This window comes from Peromyscus maniculatus, chromosome 10 (assembly GCF_049852395.1).
Source record: "Peromyscus maniculatus bairdii isolate BWxNUB_F1_BW_parent chromosome 10, HU_Pman_BW_mat_3.1, whole genome shotgun sequence".
In the NCBI taxonomy this organism is placed as follows: Eukaryota; Metazoa; Chordata; class Mammalia; order Rodentia; family Cricetidae; genus Peromyscus; species Peromyscus maniculatus.
Window position 1 is genome coordinate 81,213,542 of NC_134861.1, and position 23,918 is coordinate 81,237,459.

Consider the following 23,918-nt stretch of genomic DNA (forward strand, 5'->3'; position numbering starts at 1 on the left):
TTGAAACCTGGGGCTTATCCAGGGTCGCTTGGCTAGGCCTGGGAGGAGGGGACTGGACCTGCCTGGACTGAGTCTACCAGGTTGATCTCAGTCCTGGGGGATGCTTTGCCCTGGAGGAGGTGGGAATGGAGGGTGGACTGGGGGGAAGGGGAGGGAGGCAGGAGGGGGGAGAACAAGGGAATCCGTGGCTGATATGTAGAATTGAATTGTATTGTAAAAAAAAAAAAAGAAAGAAAATAAGTGTTTTCAAGTTGTTGAAATTAATAATGCTCCCCAGACTGAAGAGAAGCAAAATGCAATTAAATAATTATTTGAGAGTTTTCAGATATTTACTAAAAACTCAATATTATATGTGTAAGACCATGGTAAATGAAGACCACATGAGAAAAGGAAGAAACAATGTGCTAAAGAGGCCCACAGAAATCCACAAAGATACCTCCACAAGAGACTGCTTGCAATGGCTGAGAGACAGCCGGGACTGACCTACTCTGGTGATGGGATGGCCAAACACCCTAATAGTTGTGCCAGAAACCTCATCCAAGGACTGAGGAATCTGGATGCAGACATCCACGACTAGGCCCTGGGTGGAGCTCCAGGAGTCTAATTAGCGAGAAAGAGGAGGGTTTATATGAGCGAGAATTGTTGAAACCAAGGTTGGATAAAGCACAGGGACAAACAGCCAAACGAATGGAAACACATGAACTATGAACCAGTGGCTGAGGGGCCCCCAACTGAATCAGGCCCTCTGAATAGGTGAGACAGTTGATTGGCTTGATCTGTTTGGGAGGCATCTAGGCAGTGGTACCAGGTCCTGGGCTCATTGCATGAGTTAGCTGTTTGAAACCTGGGACTTATGCAGGAACGCTTGGCTCAATCTGGGAGGAGTGGACTGGACCTGCCTGGACTGAGTCTATCAGGTCGATCTCAGTCTTCGGGGGAGGCTTTGCCCTGGAGGAGGTGGGAATGGGGGTGGGCTGGGGGGAAGGGGAGGGGGGCAGGAAGGGGGAGAACAAGGAAATCTGTGGCTGTTATGTAGAACTGAATAGTATTGTAAAATAAAATAAAATATTAAAAAAAGTTCATGATTACACATGAATGAACCCGTTATAAATTGTAAAGACAAACTAATATGAATATGAGCATTTACATGTAAATCTAATCTCTGCAACAAATTAGCATCATTATAATTATGCCAATTTAGTACCTCATTCCCCAGGTTATGTATAAAATGTGATTGACTATGAAGTGCTAATGAAATAAGACAATCATACCAAGCATGGTGTTTGGGACAAAGTAAACCATCACTGAATAGTTATAATTCTTTCCATTCATAGCTCAACAAGCCATGGCTGCCTAGTTTGTATGAGGAAGGTCTCTGGGAATAAAATACTAAAGAATGTATGATTTCTATCCTTTAGGAATTCAATACACTAGTTGAAGAGACACGTATACTGTCAGAAAACAGCAAAGATTATTGAGAAAAGTAAGAAATTGCCATGCAAAGTAAGACAATACCATGAGGAGATGACAACAGAATAATCTCCAGTAGCCTTATCACATCCATGTACCTGGATGTAAGGGTGGCTATCCCTCAACAAGGCTCTGCTCATCGTTCTCAGTGATAATCGGATCACTAGAGAGGATACCAGGACATGGTCCATATAGTTTTTCAGCTGTGGTGGATCCACCAGGTGATGAGTAGGTTTGTGGTGAAAATTAAAAGATGTTTCCTGCAATGCTTTGGCATTCATTATTGATACTTGTGGTTATACCTTTCAAGATAGTGACATCTTGTCCTTGGGCTTTTGATACCTTGTTTCTAACAAAAAACAAATCTAATTCTGTTTCTAGTGCATCCTCAATTACACCAAACATCTGCCAAGTCCAGCCGTTACACTTTTGGTTTCCACACTAAGGGTGTGACTGAAAAACCAGTGATGTCAGTCACACTGTTGGGCATTTCAGGTGACACTGATGATTGCAATGGTTTTATGAATTTTGTTCTCTGTGTTACCAGAAATGCTGCAGTAAGTATGCCTGCTTAAACTAGAATCACATAATTGATTTTTAAAGGGATGTCTCAAATAAACTTTAAATTTATTCACCTACATTGAGCTATAAAACAGCAGCAGAAAAATTTAGAAAAAAGTGAGGTTTCCTAGAACCTTTGTTCAGAAACTGCATGCTAGTTGTGTTCCTGTTTATATACACTTCATTTATTAAACAGTCCTATAAAAAACACTGTCATAAGAGACAGGGCTCTCAGATCTCAAGAGCGTGTCTTTGGAATTGTGACTATCCCAAAGAATTCCAAGATGAGCAAATGGGGATTTGGAAAGGAAGACATTTTAGGAAAAAAACAGCAACTTGAGATAGAGGTTCATAAATGGGGAGATGTAAAAAGAGCCAGATGAGAAAAATGCTGCAAGCCTGAGGCTTAGGATGCATACTTTCGAAAACAGGTTTGGATTGAGTTGACTGTGAATGCATTTGTATATGTGATAAGGATGCTGTATTTTACTAATTGGAAAAGACTGAGAAAATAAGAGATATGGTTAGGGGCACACCTGGATTTACTTCTCTGGGTTATTTTTTTGAATTTAGTTACCCTAAATTTTTAAAGCCTTGCATGTCCAGGACCAACATATGCCTGAAACTAGAAGATTTCATCATGTTGAACACACAAAAAGTCCTTTTATTAAGAGCAGAGTGAGCTTCACCTTGTACCAACAGAGTAAGTTTGCACAGTTACTCTCCAGCAGTTACTTAGGCTAATGTAAGTCATAGCCTGCAGTCACTCCAAATGTCTCTTGTCAACGGCCTAATATAACCACTCAGAAGTTGTGGTACTGCTCTGTTTGTACTTGGTGCTTCTGTGATGCATAATGTTGTGTTCCATATAGGCATTAAATCAATTTTGGAAAATTCAATTAGTGGGATTTTGAAGTCCCTAGGCCAACCATCAGTCTACTAATTAGCTTCTGTGATATAATATGAAAATCCTTTATAACAAAAATTAAAAATTATCTTATTAATTTAATTTGATGAGTATGAATGTTTTCCCTCAACATTCGTATGTGCAGCACATGCATGTCTGCTGCCTGCAGGAGTCAGAAAAGGGTGTTGCATGCTGTGAAACTAGAACCACCACGTGGGTGCTGAAAACTAAACCTGGATTCTCTGAAAGAGGGACAAGTGCTTTTAACCAATGGAGCACTTCTCCAGCCTGGACCACAACAACTTGACTTTTTTTTAAAAACAATGCTGTAACCAGTCCTACAAGTTAACTTAGATAGTAGTGTTGTCCCTAGTTTGAAAACAGAAAGAAGTGATGTAAATTTTATACACTTTTATAACAAGGATTTAAATTAAGCACTCTAGTGTGTGATCCTTTTTTTTTTCTTTGATATGATGGAGTACTGTCGTTTGAATAAGGGAACTATCAGCAAACCATTAAGCTAAAGGGGAAAAGACAGTTATGCTTCCATGGATAAAAAAGAAAAGACTCAGAAATAATTTCCATTGAGTTATTTAGGTGTCAATCAGATCATGTTTAGTCTTAGGGGTAGTGGGTGGAGCCTTCATATAGCTGTCTTTCCTAATCATTCTCAGATGGAAGAGTAGCTGTGGACTCACCTTCTGAAGCAGTGAGCTGCTGTCAGGACCCACGAGTTACTGATCAGGATACCTCCACAGTGGTGGACATTATTGAGCTGTAGACTGACTTGCCAGGGCCAGTCACCTGTCTCGGCTAGAGTGCCTCCAATGATTCTCTCTTCTGACAGTGTTATAAGGTCTGGACGGGCTCCACATTCTAACAAGAAAAACACATTAACATGCTGCCCAAGGGATGGTTGTTTCCATTTAGAAAATTACTGTAAGGATTCTCCATCATTTATGAATTTTTCCTAACACATATTGGATATTCCAAAAGCATGACCTATTATTTTTCTTTGAGGCAGGGCCTCATATAGCCCAGGCTAGCTTCAAACTCTCTCTAAAGCTAAGAAAGACCTCAAACTTCTGATCATCTGAATCCCAATCCCAACTGCTGTGATTATAGACATGTTCTTGTATGTCTGGTTTAATATGTTATATAGACTGCATTACAGAGCACAGTTCTGTAGTTAATTTGATAAGGCCATCAAATTCTTGAGTAGCTTCATTATGGTTTGGGATACTTCATAAGTGTGGGCTAACACAGGTCAGTGCTGGATATCCCACCATGAGGCCCAAACTCCTGTAAGGTTTCCTTTTTCTCAATACACTAACTACTCAAAATATGACCTACGGTCCTATACAATGATTACTCCTGGAAACCTGTTGGAAATACTGACTTGTAGTCCCACACAATGGAACAAGTCAGAAACTATTGTTTTGAGGAGAGATGCATGTATAGAGTGAAGTTGGAGTCAAACTGTTGCATCTAGAAGCCTCCTAAGTGGCATTGTAGCTCATCATGGATGTTTTGGTCTCCCTTTCCTGGCTGTGTATAAGTAAGCATACCTTCGGAAGGAACCAACTGTGATAGAAGGTTCTAATTTCTCGAATACAGGTGTAGGCCTGGTGAGGTGGCTCAGTTGGTAAAGGAGCCGACCTCTAAGCCAGACAACGTAAGTTCAGTTCCTGAGACCCATACAATGGAAGAGAGGACTGACTCTCCTTTATAGTCATGCCATATAATATGTGTATGTACAGACACACACTAAAAATAAAATTTAAAAATAGAATATAACTTTATTTAAATACCTTAAGAATCCTACAAACATTTCAGTTACAGAGGTGAAATGGACCAGGGTGGGTTAATTTACTCAGCTCTTCTCAACCCAAAACCTTATAATATTTCTTCTTGTATTTAGTCTAATATTTTTTAGTAATAATAGAGGTATATCACTAATAATAATTTTTATTGCTGGCTTTGTAATAGGTTGCTAGTCCTAAACATTTGTTTTCTTACAAATTTCCCAATAAAAGAGGATTAGACATTAATTAAGAATATACATGGATATGAGTTTCTTTTCTGCCTTCTCCAAATAAATTCCTTAGTGACTTATTTATTACAGTTTCACTCAAAAATAATTATAAATTAAACATAGAATCGAACTGAAAATATCTTGAAGTACCATTACCTTTTAAAATCTCCTATGTATCTAAAATAAATCAGAAACCTAAGTATATGGAACTGATTTCTAACTATATTTGGCTGATCTGAGAAGCAAATTTCATGTTTCTAATAAGCCTATTCCTGTCCTCTTAGCCTGAAAGTATATATGGAGTGATATTGGAACACGATTTTCCCTTCAAGTTATAGGCTTCAAATTGATAATACTTTTTATAATTTATTACCTTATGATTAATCCAAATCCACAACAAAGCAAGCCACTCTGGTTCAAAAAAGCTACATGAATGTTGTCATCAAACATAATTTACAAGTCTACAGAAACACTGCTTTAGAACCATGGGATTAAAGCTTCCCAGAACTGCTAAAAAAAAAAAAAAAAAAAAAAAAAGTGCCCGGAGCTCGGTGTTGAGTGTCAAGTGGATTATACTCCACTGCGGTTTCATTCTTTTTTCTCTAGGAGGAGAAATTACTTAAACATTAGTGTGAAGAGCAGAGCCTGATTTCTACAAGAACCCTGCAGAGTGAACTCAGAATAAAGTCACCAACTTCACAGATAAGGCTTTGGGCAAAGAGCTCAAAGGACGTGGATTTAAAATTCTTATAATTTGATAAGTACTTACAAAAGAATTAAAAAACTTACCTTGAGTCAAAAAATTTTCTGTATCCTGGTCAGTGAGCGCTAGCATTAAAAAAGAAAGAGTGAGAATAAGATCAACAAAATATAAGCTGAAAATCATTTCACCTTGATTTCATGAAGCTCAGTGCTATAGGGTAACCAGAAACACAGTCACTGGGAGGGTTTGCTGAAATTCAGATTCCTGGGCTCCACCTCTAGCCTTTGGAAAGAACCTCTGAGTCATGTGCCCCAGAAATCTCTCTTTGCAACCTCATCCTAGTTTCTTGTTGCACACAGGCTGTTGGAAGTTTGTGCTTATATCCTTCATGAAATACTTAATAGGATTCCCTCCTCCAAAGTCACTCATTTCTCTTGGCAAAAGAAAGGCTTAAGCAGTTATTAGGGTTCAATGTGATATTACATAGAAGCCAATCATTCATTTTTCAAATATACCTGTGAGTAGACATTGGTATATGCATGTAATCCTTCACTGTGTGCTGTGTCTTCAATAGTGAGCAAAACAGAGGCTCCCTCAACGTATTATTTGCAGGTTGATACTAACCAAGGAATTATTACAAATGAAGAAGTCAAGTGCAGGAAAGGGTAATGATACCAGGAGAGTGCCAGATGTCATCAGGAAGGATGATTACACTGTACTTTGAAACTCTAGGGAATGGTCCATGAAGACAAGAAGGGAAAAGACATTCTGAACGGAAGGTGAGATAGGATCTCTGCTCCAGGATGTAAGATGTGCGTTGTGCAACAGTCAGTAGGCTACTACACGTGTTGCATGCAGGGTTGTTGGGAGTGCCAGACAAGGCAACAATGTCAGCATTGGGTAGTGACAGTTTGTATGCTCTACTTCCAGGTCTGTGTTCAACACAGTTTCCTAAGACAGGTCTTGTAGCATCTCACACTCAGTATGGACACGTTTTATCTAAAGTTTGCTACTTATGTTTTCTTATTTATTAAGAAGTACCATACCTGTAGGCAGTTAGAACTAGTCTAAAATACCGCTTTTCTCCTTTCCATTCCTTTGAATGATTCTCATCCTCTTTCCTACTCCATACCTTTGTTGTTTGACATTTGTACAGTTATGATACTTTCAAATTGATTTCCCTGTTGTTACTTTATAGGACTGATACTTTCTGAAACTATGTCCAATTATGTTCTAGATTTGATAATGTTTAGTGTGCCATCAATCTTCTTATTTTCAATAAAATGAAACAGAACTTCATAAGACAAGTTATCATAGTCTTTAAAAACAGTTTATGACAAAATTATTTCTAGTTTCACAAAGTTTGTGTGTTTCATTTGCTTTTGTAAGCATCAGTAAGACCAAGTCATCCTGTTGGGAGCAGGGAAAATAATTGATGAATTTTCTTCCTTTGAACAAGGAATACTTGAGTTTGAATCCTAACTGCCAACGTATTGACTCGGTGATCCTGGGCCCTTGTCTATGCTTTCTAAATGGGAGTAAAAGAACCTATGGGATATCCATCAGCTCTTGTTTCATTGTTCTGCCAAAGCATTCTGTTGGAGTATATGATTTTTCTCCATCCTTCTCTCTCAGGTAAAGCTTCTTCTTTCCGTATCCCAGGATACAGAGATCCTCCTCATGTTTGTGTATCCATCTGTCCTCTCATCTCTTTCTTTTCTGGATCCCTATATCAGTCACTGTCTTTATTGGGTAGGCTTGATCTGATGGATCTTTTCTCTTGATTCTTTGTTTTTTTCATGTTTTGCAACCAAGCCAGAGCCTTATTCTTACAACGGAAATACTCTCCACTCAACTATATTCTGACTTTGTATATCTTCTCTTGATTGTCAAGTTTGTTATCTAACAGAATATTTTCTTTGCTTCAGCTTGACTATGAGCCTCTGGAAGGCAGAAACTGCTGTTGATTTGCAAAATCCTCAGCACTTTGCAAATATATAACAAATGTCCCAAAAGCACTTTGGAAGTATCCTTTAATGTGTAGGAGAACAGGTAATATTTGCTCATTTAGACTAGTCTGTGAGTGATCACAGTCAGGACACAGTGAAACCGTGGAATTGGAGCAGTGTCTAGAAGTTCTTTACTGGGATAAACATCTTTAGTTGGAATGAGAGAAGAAAGTTCAAGGAAGGGAAATGTAGACATTCAGAGAACTTTGTGGGTCTAATGCAGTGACTAATGTTACTTAAGCCTCAAACACTTTAACAAGTAGTACTGCTGTAGTAGGTACATTCTAGACTAGGGTTGAAGCTACAAAAACCATTTGATCTTGAGCTCATTAGGAAGTTATTACTTCTACCAGTAGTGCAGGCAGATCCACAGGGTTGTCCTTTATTAAATAGTTCATTTATTTTAGTCATAGAACAATTACTTATTGACTATCTATTATGTATCATATTCTGGGTAATAGATAGAATATATTATAACAGAAGGAACAATAGTGTGAACAAAACTTATCTGTTAATTACCATTGCTATTATGGAAAATGGTCAGGGGGTCTCTCAGAAAGAAAGATTAGAAATAGAGCCATGATATGATCCAGCTATCCCCTGCTGGGTAATCAAAGTCAGTTGTCAGAGTGATATCACACCTCACATGCATTGTATAACTGCTCAAAATCACCAAGATGCTGTTTAGGTATGGTTTCTATAACTGTGGTAAATACTGTGTCCAAAAGCAACCTGAGAGGAAAAGGTTTACTTTGGCTTACAACTCTCTGGTTACACCTCCGTCACTGAGGGAAGGCAGGGCAGGAGGTCAAGGCTGGAACCTGGAGGCAGGAATGAAACAGAGGCAATAGAGGAGTGCTGCTTACTGGCTTCCTTCTCATGACTTGCACAGCCCACTTTCTTAAATTATCCAGGACCAAGGTTGGCACCACCTACAATGGGCTGGGCTCTTCCACACCAATCGTTAATCAAAAATACAACCAGCTGGCTTGCTCACAGGCCTATTTTGCTAGAGAACGTTTTCAGTTGAGGTTCCTCTTCCCAAATGACTCTAGCTTATGTCAAATTGCCAAAACACTAGCCAGGAAAGTTGACTCCTTGTCAACTTGACACACTCGACAACAAATTTTCCTTTCTTGTTTGTCCCCAACATGGAATATGAATATTAATATCGCAATATAAAGCATTTAAACATTTTTAAAGTCCCACAGTCTTTAAAGCTTAAAACACTTAAAGTTCAGTCTCTTTAAAATATACAGTGTCACTCTAAAATGGTAAAGTTTTTCTAAAATATCAAAGGTCTCATATTTGTGTGTTCCTATCCAATCAAAATAAGTAAAAGACTTTCTTATTCTAAGAGCGAATGATCAGAGTACAGTCACTGTCAAATCAGAGCAAAATGAAAGTCCTACAGAACAAAGCTCAGTGCCAGACTTGTGGCACTCACCCATGATCCTCCGGTCTCCAGAGGGCTTACCTCTGTCCCCACAGTAGGCTCTGGTTGGCTTAATCCATATCTGCTACTGTCCTTGGTAACACCCCATGGTATTGGCATCTACAACATGCTTGGTCCCCTTTGCAACTGGTCTATACCCACATCAGTAGCCTTTTCTGGGCTCTTTTCAGGGACTTTGCCCTACTACATGATGCCAAGCCTAAAGTTCCCTGCATAAACCCTTTAATCCTGGGACTTCTACTGCCAATGAGGCTGCACTTTCACCAGCATCCTCTCCTGACCTCTCATTGTACCAAACCTCAGCTGGCCTTTATGACCTCTTTATGTCTTCAAAACCACTGCCACCTAAGAGACTTACATATTACCAAGTTCACCTGCCAGAACCAGGTATAACCTTAGCCTCCTCTGGACCACAGTTTCTGTGTAATGACCCTGAGGAAACACTTTGCCTCAATGATCCTGGCCTCTTCTTAATCACAGTTAATCCTTCAGCCCCAGCTAACTAGAACCACGGATTTTTAATCCAAAACATTGAATGGCCCCAATAGAGTCTATAAAAGGGCCCCATCAACTTCACTCTGAAACTTCACAAGCCATGCCACTATCATCTGTATTAATCTCAGTATTATTTTGTGAGTCCTCATAGTAGCTCATTATGCTCTGAACACTCAATGGCTTTGCTAGCTTAAAGTTCAAAGTCTTTATACAATTGGCCCAAACCAATCTCAAATCTATCACAGAAATACTCCTATGAACCTGGTATTGCTGTGGGATGGTCTGTATGTCAAATTACTCTGATTGGTCAATAAATAAAACACTGATTGGCCAGTGGCCAGGCAGGAAGTAGGTGGGACAAGGAGAGAGGAGAATTCTGGGAAGCAGAAGGCTGAGGCAGAGAGACACTGCCAGCCGCCACCATGACAAGAAGCATGTGAAGACACTAATAAGCCACCAGCTACGTGGCAAGGTATAGATTTATGGAAATGGATTAATTTAAGATATAAGAACAGATAGCAAGAAGCCTGCCACAGCCATACAGTTTGTATGCAATATAAGTCTCTATGTTTACTTGGTTGGGTCTGAGTGGCTGTGGGACTGGCGGGTGACAAAGATTTGTCCTGACTGTGAGCAAGGCAGGAAAACTCTAGCTACATGGTATCAATTTTTTGTATTAATTAGGCTTCTATTGCTATGTTGAAACACCATGATCAAGAGTAATGTGTGTGTGTGTGTGTGTGTGTGTGTGTGTGTGTGTGTGTGTGTGTGGCAGGGAGGGTTATTTTGGTTCACAACACCAGCTCACAATCCATCACTGGAGAAGTCAGGACAGAAACTCAATGCAGTCAGTAACTTGGAGGCAGTAACTGCAGCAGAGGCCATGAGGGAGTACTGCTTATTGGCTGGCTTCACCTGACGCACAATTTGTTTTCTTTGTTTTTTAGTATACTCCAAGACCACTTGCCGAGGAGTACCACCCCAAAGAGCAGGCTGGGCCCTCTCATATCAGTCGTAAAGAAAGAAAATGACCCACAGACTTGCCTATAGGTTGAGTTTCCCCCTCCCAGATGACCCTAGCTTGTGTCAAGTAAACAAAAATCTAGCCAGCACAATTCCCATCAGTAATTTACAAATAGACAGGAAGAAGTGGTACGTAAGCCCAGTGGAACATTATGTAGCAATAAAACAACAGAATTCTGTCATTTGAAATAACATAGAACAGGAAGGCATTGTGCCTAGTAAGAATAAGTCGGGCACAAGCTAACAAGTACTGTATGTTCTCACTTGTATGTGGAAACTAAAACATGAAACTTAAAGAAGTAGGGAATAGGATAGTTTTAATCTGCATCTATACAGGAGGGTATCTAGGAGGGAAGAATGGGGAGAGGATGGACAATGGACTACCAGGTAAGTATGAGTAAGAAGGATCCCTTTTCATGTTCTACAGTTATCATGAACTATGCTTTGTAGTAGATACCTGTTCTAGCTATGACCTTGAAGCATCACCTCTAGAGACGTAGCAGGTAACTGTCCCACCTACCTGCTCAGGGCTACCTTTAAGACCTGGGATGCACATAGGCCGCTCTCTTCACTCCCTCATAGGACTTGGATGCTAGAACAGTCTCAGGCGGAAGAATAGCTTGGGACTGTGCCTCACCTTTCTAGGACCCTGCGACAATTCCTCTGTTCTGTCTTGCGGGTTTTCCTTTCTTAATAAATCCATTCGCCCTTTAAGCAGACTCTGTGGATTTCTCGCATTACCTGGTGCTCAATGTGGGGCATGAACTCATGACCCAGATTAAGAGTCTCATGCTCTACTGACTGGTTGATAACAATTAATGAACATTTAAACATACTTAGCAGAGAAGATTTTAACTGTCCTCCAAACAAAGAACTATTGAATGTCTGGAGTGGTAAATACGTCATTTCCTAGGATCTAATCATTGTGTAATGTATACATGTATTGAAATGCCTCTGTATCCTGTATATAGGTCTAGTGACTACATGGCAATTCAAATGTGTTTTAAGCATTTTTATTTATTTGTAAGTTTTTCATAATAAATTTTATAAAATTTAAAAAAGCATTTTCACATTTTTCTCATGAAGATTGGAGATATCAGTCAAGAATTATATTCCCATATTACAAAGGTAAAACTGAAACCAAAAGTCGTTTTAAATCCCAACCTCTAAAATTCACTCCCATTGGAGCAGCTTTAACTTATAATTTCAGGAAGAAAGTGAAATTATAATGTTTTCTTTATGAAAACATTATATGAAATTAACATGTTTTCCTTATAATATTGTGTCACTCTATACAGGTCTCAAAACATAGAAAAAGACATGGTAAAACAAGTTAAAATATATTGCCCTCATGTGGACACTAGGATATAGATCTCTTCCCATGCTGAAGTTATTGCACTTAAGAAGAAAATCAAATTTTTAAAATATTTTTAACTAGTAAAAAAGAACATCTTAGAATGTTTTATGTTAGAGAACTATATATTATATTTAGAACTGATAGTAGTGTAATTTTGGTAGTTCAATTATGAATAATGAGGTGAGAGTCTCCTTTAATATGTGAATTTGAATGAGTAAACTTGAAAGACATATTAAAATGAAAAGGCATAGAAATGATACTTGCATGTTATCTCATTTGAAGGGGTTATTTCCAAGTTTCCAGAGTTGCTCAGTGCTCGTAGCACAGATTGAATTCTGCTTTTCATGGATCTTCTATTGCTACGTTTACTAGATCGAAATTTCATGACAGCATCTGCGATTACACCATTACCTTCATTCCTGTAAGTCATGAGAAATAGACACTTTTGATACTTCTCTACTATTTATGTGCTGTTCTTGATTAAACTACCTTAAAAGAATTTATTTGGGAATATATTCACATAACAGTGCACACTTGATGATATCTCACAATGCTATCTCCCAAATTTGGTTCTAACACAGCTCTTTGTAATCACCATACAGTATAGCATTTTGAAATAAGAATGCTATCACCGTGTGACTTTTCAAAAACTATGTAAGTTTCTTAATACACTATGTCCAGAAATTTTACTGTTTTAAATGTTTTTTTGTGAAGATTATATGCATAAATTGATATAGAACTTTTGGAAAGAATGCATGGAAAACACTAAGTGTACTATAATAAACATTAGCCATTATTAGGCTTTACCATGTTGAGAAAAAATATTTATTGTATTAAACAAACTTAAAAATTGATGAGCTTCCAAATTTATGTGAGTTAAAACATCAATTTTCTGTTACATAGACCCATTCATCTGACCACAACAACAAATTTACAGTCATATATTAAGATTTTATTTCTGTTTTGATTGACCAGAAAGGCTCATTTCTCACAATTAACTTGATATCAAAACCTACATGAATTCTACTTTTTTTATATCAATAATGTTAGGTCCAAAATGAGCCTCCAAAACAACAGTTCTGATGGCAGTGTCCTAAACAGAAGGTCTCTGGCTGGGTAAACAGAAGGACTGTGATTGGATAAACAGAAGGCTAAATTCAGCATTCTAAGGAACTTTGTAAGTTATGTTTCTGTTTATCATGAAAACTACTGCCTCCTTTATCCACCCCAAAGGTCAACCACCTTTGGCAGAGGCATCTAGTTCTCAAACAACTTATACCATCTCAAAGACTCCACTGACTATCATATCAAATTGGATTGCTTTCCTGACAAGTTGATGTTCTCTGTCCCCCAGACAGCAGTTTGATCTTCTCCCAAGAAAACTTTCTTTCTACCCATGGAGTGATCCAGTTTGGTGGTTTCATTGCTCCCTCACTTACAAATAATTAACATCATAAGCCACTTCTGCCATCTGGTGTTGGCTTGTGTACCATCTAGTTTTATGTCAACTTGTCACAAGCTATAGTCATCTGAGAGAAGGGAATCTCGATTAAGAAAATGCTTCCAGGGGGCTGGAGAGACAGCTCAGTGGTTAAGAGAATGGGTTGCTCTTTCAGAGGATCCAGGTTCAATTCCCAGCACCCACAAGACTGCTCACAATTGTCTGTAACTCCAACTCCAGGGGATCTGACACCTTCACACAGACATACATACAGGCAAAACACCTTAAATAAATAAACATTAAATAAACCAACAAACAAACAAAGAAATCTTTAAAAACTATAAAAAACAAAAAGAAAAGGAAATGCTTCCATAAGATCAGACTGTAGGCAAGCCTATAGGATATTTTGTAAATTAGTGATTGATGTGGGAGGGTGCAGCCCATTGTGTGTGGTAACACCTCTGGCTGAGAGTCCTGGGTTCTAAAAGAAAGCAGGCTGAGCAAGCCATGAGGAGCAAGCCAGTAAGCAGCACCCCTTCATGGTCTCTGCATCAGCTCCTGCCTCCAGGTTCGTTCTCAGTTTGAGTTCTTGTTCTGACTTCCCTCAGTGATTAACAGTGATGTGGAAGCATAAGCCAAATAACTGCTTTCATACCCAGGTTGCTTTTGGTGATGGTGTTTCAACACAACTTATTATTATCACTGATAATAATAAAACAAGACTACCAAATTCCTGTATCATTTGGAAGAAAGATAGGGAATTATGCCAGTTCTTGTTCATATTTTATTGCTATTCAGCAAAATAAAATAACTAGAATAGAAAGCCCTTAAATGAGTAAAAGAAAAAAATTGAAGAAAACTCAGTCATGCAGAAAACTATGCTGTATATATAGTTTATATGTGTATGTATCAGGATCCATTTATAGATATATCATATATATCTATTATACTTTAATATTACCTTTATATATTATAAATACATATTTATTTACAAGTAAATAAATGTAAATATAATACATTAAACATATCACACATAATAATATGAAAGTATTGCCATCAGAATGGTTTTAATTAAGGGAATAGTATGCTATCTTTGCTTAAAACAATATTTATGTTTGATATGTTTAGTGGGGCAAGACCAGTGGTAAGGAAAGAGAAGGACAGTTACATTACATTGAATGTTATGGAGCTGGGAGGTATTTCAGTAATTTAACTGCAAAAACTAGGGAACAGGGTATGTGGGTTTGTGAGAGAGTCAAGAATTGAAATGACTCCAAGATTTCTTTCATAAGCAACTAGTTGATGGCAATACCAAACACTGGGAAAAATAATGCTCATAGACTAATACACTCAACTGAGGAGGTTAGACAGGTACAGTCCTCTCTATATTAATTTTAAGTTATCTAAAAAATATGACTGTGTTTATTCATATCTGGGGATGAAAGATCACCATGTCAGAGATGCAACTTCAAGAATAATCAACAAAGACCATGAAGCCACTGAAAGGCAAGAATGTGAACTGAGATTTGTGACTTACAGGGCACATTCATGTGCAACATGTGAAGACAATACTAGTAAATGAAATAGAGAGGATATCTAGATAGGTAACAGGAAAACCATGGCTGTGAAGAGACCTAAATGTCAGGGAACGATATTTCAAGGACAAGTGAACAACGCCAAGTAGTGCACAGAGGTCCAAGAGCAGAACTAAAGTGATTTTCTTAGATTTTGTGGTTTGGATGCTGTTGATGAAAATGGCAAGAACACCTTGTATTTTGGAGTGTGGCCAGAAGACAGACTATGGATTGATGGTAAGTGGGAAGTTAACGAAAGGAACAAAAGTGTGATGGCTTTTCCCATCTACTCCTCCAGTGTTGACTTGAAACTGAACATTACAAGCTAGTACAGACACAACAAAGCACCCAAAAGAATGTGCATTGAACAGATAGAAGTGTGTTTTGTACTCTTCCCGTCATTTCTTTTTCAGCCTCTAATTCCTCATCAAAGCTCAATTTAACTATAATTCTGCCTGTTTTGTGATGTTAATTAATACCTGAGAAAGAATTCATGCACCCTTTTTGCATAATAGAGAATTTTCACATTATCTTGTAAAGAGTTGAGCAATGTGGGCATTTAGGACATTTCTGGGAACATTGCTCAGTGTGACTGTTTTCGTTGGAAGAGCCTCTTTTATCATATCACATGACGTAGCAGATTCCCAAAGCCTGCGTGCTGCGACTCATGCATTTAGTCCACCACAGACTCGTCATGGGTTTTGCTACAATATCATCCTTTTATTATGACATTCTGGACAAATGAAGACAAATGCTTACTTCTGGTGGTGGCATGGTGTGCTGATCCTGGATGAACACATCCCAAGTATTGTGCAACTTGAGGAGGCACATTTTATAGAGACTTCTTTATGATATCCAGGGGATTTACCCAGTAGCCTGGCCCTGTTACTGGCCCCTCACACCAGCTTTTCTTGTATCTTTTCTTCCTTCTCCCATTAAGAATGCAGTGATATGGTTGTTTATGTAAACAGCAAAATAAACACAGCATTTTACTTTGTCTTTTAAGCTGGCCCGTTTTCTTACTATTTTTATTTTCATCTTATTATAATAACTATATGAACGTGCCATTTAATATCCATAGTGCAAACAGAAGTCAAACATACTATGTTGCATCTTTGCAAATAGGGCTTCTGATATGCTTTCACTTACCTCAGTTTGACAACATGTGTTCTGATAAACTCACTTTTTAAATTTGATTGTCGGAATGCATCAGTAATCTGTGGAAAGACAATGGGAAAATAATCTCTCTGCAATTGCCGTCTCTCCTTTCCATTTTAACGACTCTGTAACATGGGGCTTATGTGATGAGAAGTAGAAATCTACCAGGTGAGGTCTGGTTGGTTTTGTTACAGCATAGGACCAACATAGGCAGATAGTGTAACCTTCCGATGTGGTTCCTATTTCATAGCTATTAATCAGAAATGATCTGGACAGGGCATGCCCTCAATAAAAGTCACTCTAACTACATCAAATGTTTTACTCCACGAAGCCTTATGATATATGATTTACTATTTGTGAATGAGGTAGTTGGGGTAGACTCAAGTCAACATTAGTGAAATCCTTTCATACAACTCGATAAATACGTGTGTGGTCCCCAATGACTGTGCTTTAAATGGGTGAAATTAGATTAAGGCTAATTAGTGACTAATTAGATGATTAAGTCTGATTAGTGTTGAAAAATCTGAAAGGAGAGTGAAAAGAAGCAAAGAACAGTATTTTCCCTGTTGTTTTTTTGATTCTTGCCTAATCTACAGTCATTACATATAGCATTTGTTTATAATTTCTTGACCTAACAACCCTGGCTCTTTCCTAGTAGAGGAGTGTCTTGCTATCTGTGAGACACATAGCAGAGATGATGTTTTGTGGTCTTCTTTACTATTCATTATCATATTCTGTCACTTTCTTGAAATTCAAAGATTAGGGGAGTGGATCTGGGGGAGAGGGGAGATAAAGGGGATAATAGTTGTGGCTTGCAGAGACCTATTTATCTTATCTTATTACCACTGAGAAATGGCAGCTCTTCTATTCAGAGTCATGATGCCTGGTTTGAATGCTGGCTCTTCCCGTAAGCATTTATTCTTCTACAGAAGGATGCATGAATATATTAATTATGAAAATCACACATTAAATTTCATGGAAAAATTTAAACGTTAACTATATATTATGAAGATATAGTCCTTTAAATATAACTTGGTAACGATGTCAGCAAAGACTGGTCTTGTGGAAGAGAGCAGAAGACAGAAGAAAGAACAGGGAGAATTTAGCATATGATAAAGGTGACAACAATATACATCAATTGTACCCAAAAGTTCCCCACACAAACCAAAACCCCACAAAATCAAACAAAACTTCCTGAAAGAATTTAAAAAATATGCTTATAAAGGAGTATATAAATAAAATATTATGTACCTACATACTATAATGCTTATTAGGTATTTTAAATGGTGTACTTCTTAATCCATTAATATGTAAACACATACAATTAAATGAAGACATATTTTTTGAAGAAGAGAAGGCAGTAGCATATATTTGACTGCACTGTAAGAAAGGCATGTGTGTTTGTGTCTGTGTGATGGATGCAGTTGGCATAGGAAGGCATCTCAGACCTAGATGTGTACCACCATTAGGCTTTATGTAGTTTCTCCTCTTTACATTTTATATGTGTCCTGATGTTTTTACATACTGTGTAGAATCTTAATAAAAGCACAAAAATTACCTTCATTTTAATGGGAAAGGTTATATACACACTTTGTGATTTATGTTTTAGAAAATGATTGAGAATAATTTTAAGGATAACAAGGTTTAATACTATGTGTCTATATGTATGATTGTATTCTAATGACATTAAATATTTTGAAAAGATATATTTCTTTTTTCTCTTATGCTCTTTTGTATTGCTGAGTATATACTATTTCTTATGCCATTTTTTTTTACAGTTAGCTTCTCTCAGTTTTACATGTGCTAGATTAAGGTTGAGCTGACCTCACATACCTGACCCCATCCACCTTGAACTGAGTGATGCCATTAGACATCTGCTGTGTCAATAAGAAGCTGAGTCCTGATCCCCACAGTGAAGCTTGATCCTTTCAATATTCAGCTAAGCACTGAAATACTACATGGCTTTTTGGTGTGGATACGAGGACTTCTCATGAGTAACTGTTTATGACTACCTCTTTCCAGGTTTGAATCTTTGATAGCTCCAAGAACTTTAGGATGCTCATGGGTTGAGCGCCCAGCAGATGATTTCTTAGTACAAATGATGTAACTAAATTCTCTATTTAATTTTTTTTTTTTTTTTGGTTTTTTGAGACAGGGTTTCTCTGTGTAGCTTTGCGCCTTTCCTGGGACTCTCTTTGGAGACCAGGCTGGCCTCGAACTCACGGAGATCTGCCTGCCTCTGCCTCCCAAGTGCTGGGATTAAAGGCGTGCGCCACCACTGCCCAGCCTCTATTTAATTTTTAAGAACAGAGCGAATGGAGAAAGCTGTGAGTAAGGGAGTATCAGTGTGCTCAAGGTGAGTTGTAAGCAGTATTTGACCCTTCATCCTTTGGGTTATGCACTGCTGCTAGAGACATCTTGGATTAGGTTTAGACTATTGTTTCATGCATGATAGCATTTTTAGTATAGGTATTATTTAATCATAGGAAACAAAGACATTTAATAATTTCCCACTGTTGGTCCTGAATATTTGAGTACCAAAACAATGCATCTTTGCATTGTATATCTTAGAATGTTTGATTTTAAAAATTGCTGTTTGAATTGCTAGCATGAAGTTCATTTTAAAAATGTAAGTCAAATAAATCTTGGCTTGAGATTGGGAGAATTTCCAATCATTTTTAAACTAGCTCTGTACCGGCTAGTTTTATGTCAACTTGACACAGGATACAGTCATCCGAGAAGAGGGAGCCTCAGTTAAGTAAATGATTCCATAAGATCAGGCTGCAGGCAAGCCTGTAGGGTGTTTTCTTAATTGGTGATTGATAGGGGAGGGCCAAGTCCAATGTCACAATGTGTCACTACTGGGCTGGTGGACCTGGGTCCTATAAGAAACCAGGTTGGTCAGGCCATGAGGAGCAAGCCAATAAGCAGCACCCCTCCATGGTCTCTGCATCAGCTCCTGCCTTCAGGTTCCTCCCCTGCTTGAGTTCCTGTCCTCACTGCTTTTGATGATGAACTGTTATATGGAACTGCAAGTGAATTATATATACCCTTTCCTCCCCAAGTTGTTTTTGGTCATGGTGTTTCATCACACCAATAGTAACCCTAACTAAGATAGGCCCTAAACATGCTTTAGCATTTTGTACTTCCTACTTATATGGAATGTGTTATTATTGATAATTATCAAATCAAACTACTAGTTAACTGAAAGACTTTGCAGATACTTAGAATTTTGCAGTATCAGATATTCAGCCAAGATTAAATCTTTATGTAAAAATGAACAATAAAGTCTACCTCATTAGCATATAAAATGCTTTTATCTTTAATAAATGGGAAAAGATATATAAAAGAACAATCACCAAGGTGACATCTAAATTAATCATTTCTTTCATGGTGATCATATTTTTTAACACCTATTACTTTGTGTGATTATTTGAAATTTATGACTTATTGTCAGTAAATGTTTGATTTTTGTCTCTAATTTACATTCTATACACTGGGGAATATATAAACCTTTCTTATGAAAGCCTGGTGTGGTGGCTCATGTCCTTCAATCCCGGTACTCAGAGGCAGAGCCAGAGGCAGGCAGGTCTCTGTGAGTTCAAGGTCAGTCTGGTCTACATAGTGAGTTTCAAACCAGCCAGAGTTACATGGTGAGAACTAGTCTCATTAAAACAAACAACACACACACACACACACACACACACACACACCAAACAAATAAACAGAAAAACATTTCTTAGGACAAAAGGAGTCACAACTAGAAAAAATTTAAGAAACTGCATGGTCACAGGAATCCATGGAGATTGGGAGTTTAACAGAGAAGACCTGATAGACCGAGACTGAAGCTCTTCAGGGAGAATCACAGCTTGCTTTCATTTTAAATTCTGCTCAAACTTCTATAATTTGGATCCCAATGAAGTTTGCCTCTAAGTTGTTTGACAAGTTGCTTATTCAGTTCTAGAGCAATGGTAGTGCTTATTGAAGATCAACTTCTGCCTCTCAGAGTGTGCTATGTAGACAAAGTGTCAGTACTACTTTGAAACTAATTAAAAATGTGACTTGGGGGGGGAGGGGCCACAAAGATTTATTGAATCAGAAGTTGAGTCAGGGGCCCAGAAATCTGAGGTTTAGTGAGACTATCAGATGGGTGTGTTATATGTTAAAGTTTCACAAGCTTTGGATTAATTTATAAATTTAGGTCTTTTTTTTTTTTAAAGGAGAGGGTAAGTGAGCAACCTTCGGCTGGTCAACTCTAATCCTGGACTGAAAGCTAGTCAAGCTCTCTGCTGATGCATGAGTGCCAGGGGTCTGCTTGTCAGGACAGGGCAAGTAGACAGAGACATCTTCATGGGTGAGGTGAAGCTTGCTTTGAATACTTCCATTCAAACTATTAGGCTTATCATCATACCAACTTGGCATCCAAACTATCTTATTCCTTGTATGGTGACCATATCCTTTCTCTCTCTCTCTCTCTCTCTCTCTCTCTCTCTCTCTCTCTCTCTCTCTCTCTCTCTCTCTCTCTCTCTCTCTCTCTCTCGTTTTTCAAGGTAAGGTTTCTCTGTATAACAGCCCTGGCTGTCCTGTAACTCACTCTGTAGACCAGGCTGGCCATGAACTCACAGAGATCCGCCTGCCTCTGCTTCTCAAAATCCGGGATTAATGGCGTGCGCCACCACTGCCTGGCTGTGAATGTATCTTTAACACCTACTGCTTTATGTGCTTACTTGAATAATGAAAGAAAAAAGAGAGAGTGAAAGAAATATAAAAGGGTAGTCTCAGTACTTTACCATACAAACAACAGACTTCCAGTCTTTGAAGTCATAATCAAATAAAATTCATAGTTATTTATGGCCTTCCTACTTTATTACAATTATGGCAGGAGAAAATGTGAACAAGAACTGGCAAATTCAATCACCTCAGAGAAAGCCCAGAAACTCACTTCTCAAGGGAAGAAACGATACAGAATATCCAGCTACATTATTACATGAAAATATTAGTATCACATTAGACTTCTTACTGTTTTCATTTTATGCAGCAATAAAAAAACAAAGACAAGTATTAACCTACCATAGACTCAATTCTTTCACTCAAATGCCTGTATTCCTGTGTTGCTGGTGAATTTAAAGCCTCGGTGTATTCAACATTTAGGATTTGAAAGCTGCTATGGTAAAAGTAAGTTCTCTTGTCTGGAGAAGAAAGAAAGACATGATTACTCTAGTGCTACTAAGCAGATTGATTTTTATTTTGTACAGCATTATAAGAAGTTATACAATTAAAATAGTATTCCTTAAAAGAAAGAAAAATCCATATCCAACATAAATGTAGTGAGATTATTTTCTTTTGAGTTTTCAAAAGATGGACAAAGCTAAGATTGTTAAGGTAAAAGAAGTTGGACTAACATTAATTGGTTCTTTCAAAGTTGTACAAAAGTATTATGATTTTTATTAGTAGCACATCTAAATACTATTTTTATTTACTCACTCAGTAAACATTAATATCTATAGTATGTGATTGTTCATTGGTTAAAAACAATTTAAGTAATGGAATACTTTAAAATTTTCAAATATTCTTTTTAAAAAATTAGTTATTTTGTGTGTGTGGTATCTGTGTGTATGAGCTTGTGGTGTATGTGCATGTGCTTGTGTGTGTGTGTGTGTGTGTGTGTGTGTGTATGTGTGTGTGTGTGTGTGTGCGTGCATGTGCGTGTGTGAATGCTAAATATCTTCTTTTATTATTCTTCACCTTCGTTTTTTGAGACAGGGTCTCTTACTGAACCTGGAATTCATCACTCCAGCTGGCTGGCAAACCCCAGGATCTTCCCCTCTGTGCCCATCCAGTTACATACACATGAATCATGCATGGAGTTTATATGTGTGCTTGGGCAGCTGGCACCTTATACACTGAACACCTTCCACATTCCCTCAGATAATAGTTTTTATAGAGGAATTAGTGATTTGACAATTTTCCTGCAATAGGAGAAATATTCTCACAACACGTCTAGTCTGGCTGTCTATTTTCCATCAGAAGGGTTTTCTGGAATAAATATTCAGTGTGAAGAGGTCAAGAATCCTTAAAATACACATATGTAACTAAGAAAGTTATGAATATGGACACAAATTAGCAACCCCTCTTGGGGAAAATCCCTTCTTTCTTCTGATCACTCATATACACAACTCACAGAGAAATAACTGTAGTAAGAAAGAGCTAACAACTCTAGTGCTAAACTAATTGCTTTAAACGGGGGTGAGGCAAGTCATTTCTATTCCATAAGTGATCACTAGCGTATGACTTGAATACAATTACCTGGGTACCTCTTCTTCATATTTGTGTGACACTGTGAAGTCATTACTTTTGACATTCATTAATTTAATATGAAGCTCAATGATATTCTTTTTCTTCCATCTATAATTTATTTGAACGTTGACTTTATGTACTTTGACAGCAAGATGTTGAGAAAAACTCAATTTAGTTATAGCCTTTACATTTGATCAGCTAAAATTCTTACTCCTCATTACTAGTAATGTTATTTTCAAGTATTTTTGCCTTTTTATAAAAAGACATACCATAATTTGTGTTTTATTCCTTCTCTGTCCATATTCATACATATCTATTCACTCAGCATATGTGAGAGTTAGCATAATTATTCCTAAAATAAAGTCAAAGTGTATTTTAAGGGAAATATTATATTTTATCTAATAATATGCTTTGTTATTAAAACTTCTGAAATAATATTAACCATTATATTATTTATATTATACAATTATCATACATATGATTCATTTTGTGTATTAAAACTTCTGAAATAGTATTTACCAGAATTTTAAAGAAATTTTAAAGAAATCCTGGATTGTATGAAACACTCCTAATCTAGTATCTACTAGATCATAATAGCTGCTTAGCTTGCAAGATTGTTTTTAGGAGACAGCATGAGTTAGCAAACACTCAGGCACCTCTGAGTTTCGCGAGGCGAGACTCAAGGTTGTTTGCAAGATCTTACTTTCATGGTTTTATCAGGTTACTAATTGAAAAAGGCAGTTGTGGTGTTCACAAAAACAGAGCTGTTAAATGTTAACAGGAAGGAAGTAGTAAGTGATTTTATTTTTCAGTCTAGAGTAGTTCTCATCTGTGGAACAATGTCTGTTATATTAAAAAGGTAGGCTTTATTTGAGGGTCCCTTCTTTCCCCACGCATGGGGCAGAGGTGGGAAGTGGGGGGCCTTGCCCAGCCTGTGGTAAGATGGAAATAGCCTTCCCAGAGACTGCTTCAGTCTTAGAGCTCAGGTTTACTCCAGAGTAAAGGGAGATATAAAGGCTGGGGACAGCGGCTAGGCATCACCTAATCTGCATTAAACAGCATGCTCCTATTGTGAGGTTTGGTACATGACAGCAGAGTCCTATAGCAAAGCTCCTAACATGACTTCTGACCTTATCGACAGCAGGAGGGAAGCTCCTGCAAAGAACTGTGTCAAGGGTCACACTAGAGAGAAGTAAGGTATCCAGGCCTAGAGATAGTCTCCAAATAAGGTCAGGTAGTGAGCAGGAAATCCTCCACCAGGGAGGGGATGGGGGGCAGGTGGTAGAGAGGGAATCCTCCTTGTTGCTGAGCCTAGGAGATCTGCCAGGTAGACTGCAGCCTCTGACCAGCAGGGCCTTCTAACATATATTTATTGCTTAGTTTGGAGTTTTTGAGGGAGTGTTTTATACAATCCAGGATGGCCTTGTATTCT

General features: G+C 37.9%; 1 protein-coding gene across 1 annotated transcript in view; it reads right to left on the reverse strand.

Moving 5' to 3' along the window:
- Tmprss11d (transmembrane serine protease 11D) overlaps positions 1-23,918 on the reverse strand; it is a 63,436-nt gene that overhangs the window by 9,297 nt on the left and 30,221 nt on the right. Inside the window, exons 4-8 of the mRNA XM_006983810.4 lie at positions 21,260-21,378; positions 16,181-16,248; positions 12,281-12,435; positions 5,763-5,801; positions 3,637-3,814 (exon numbers count right to left, since the gene is read on the reverse strand). Coding sequence (XP_006983872.3) covers positions 3,637-3,814; positions 5,763-5,801; positions 12,281-12,435; positions 16,181-16,248; positions 21,260-21,378 — 559 coding nt within the window. The remainder of the gene's footprint in view (positions 1-3,636; positions 3,815-5,762; positions 5,802-12,280; positions 12,436-16,180; positions 16,249-21,259; positions 21,379-23,918) is intronic.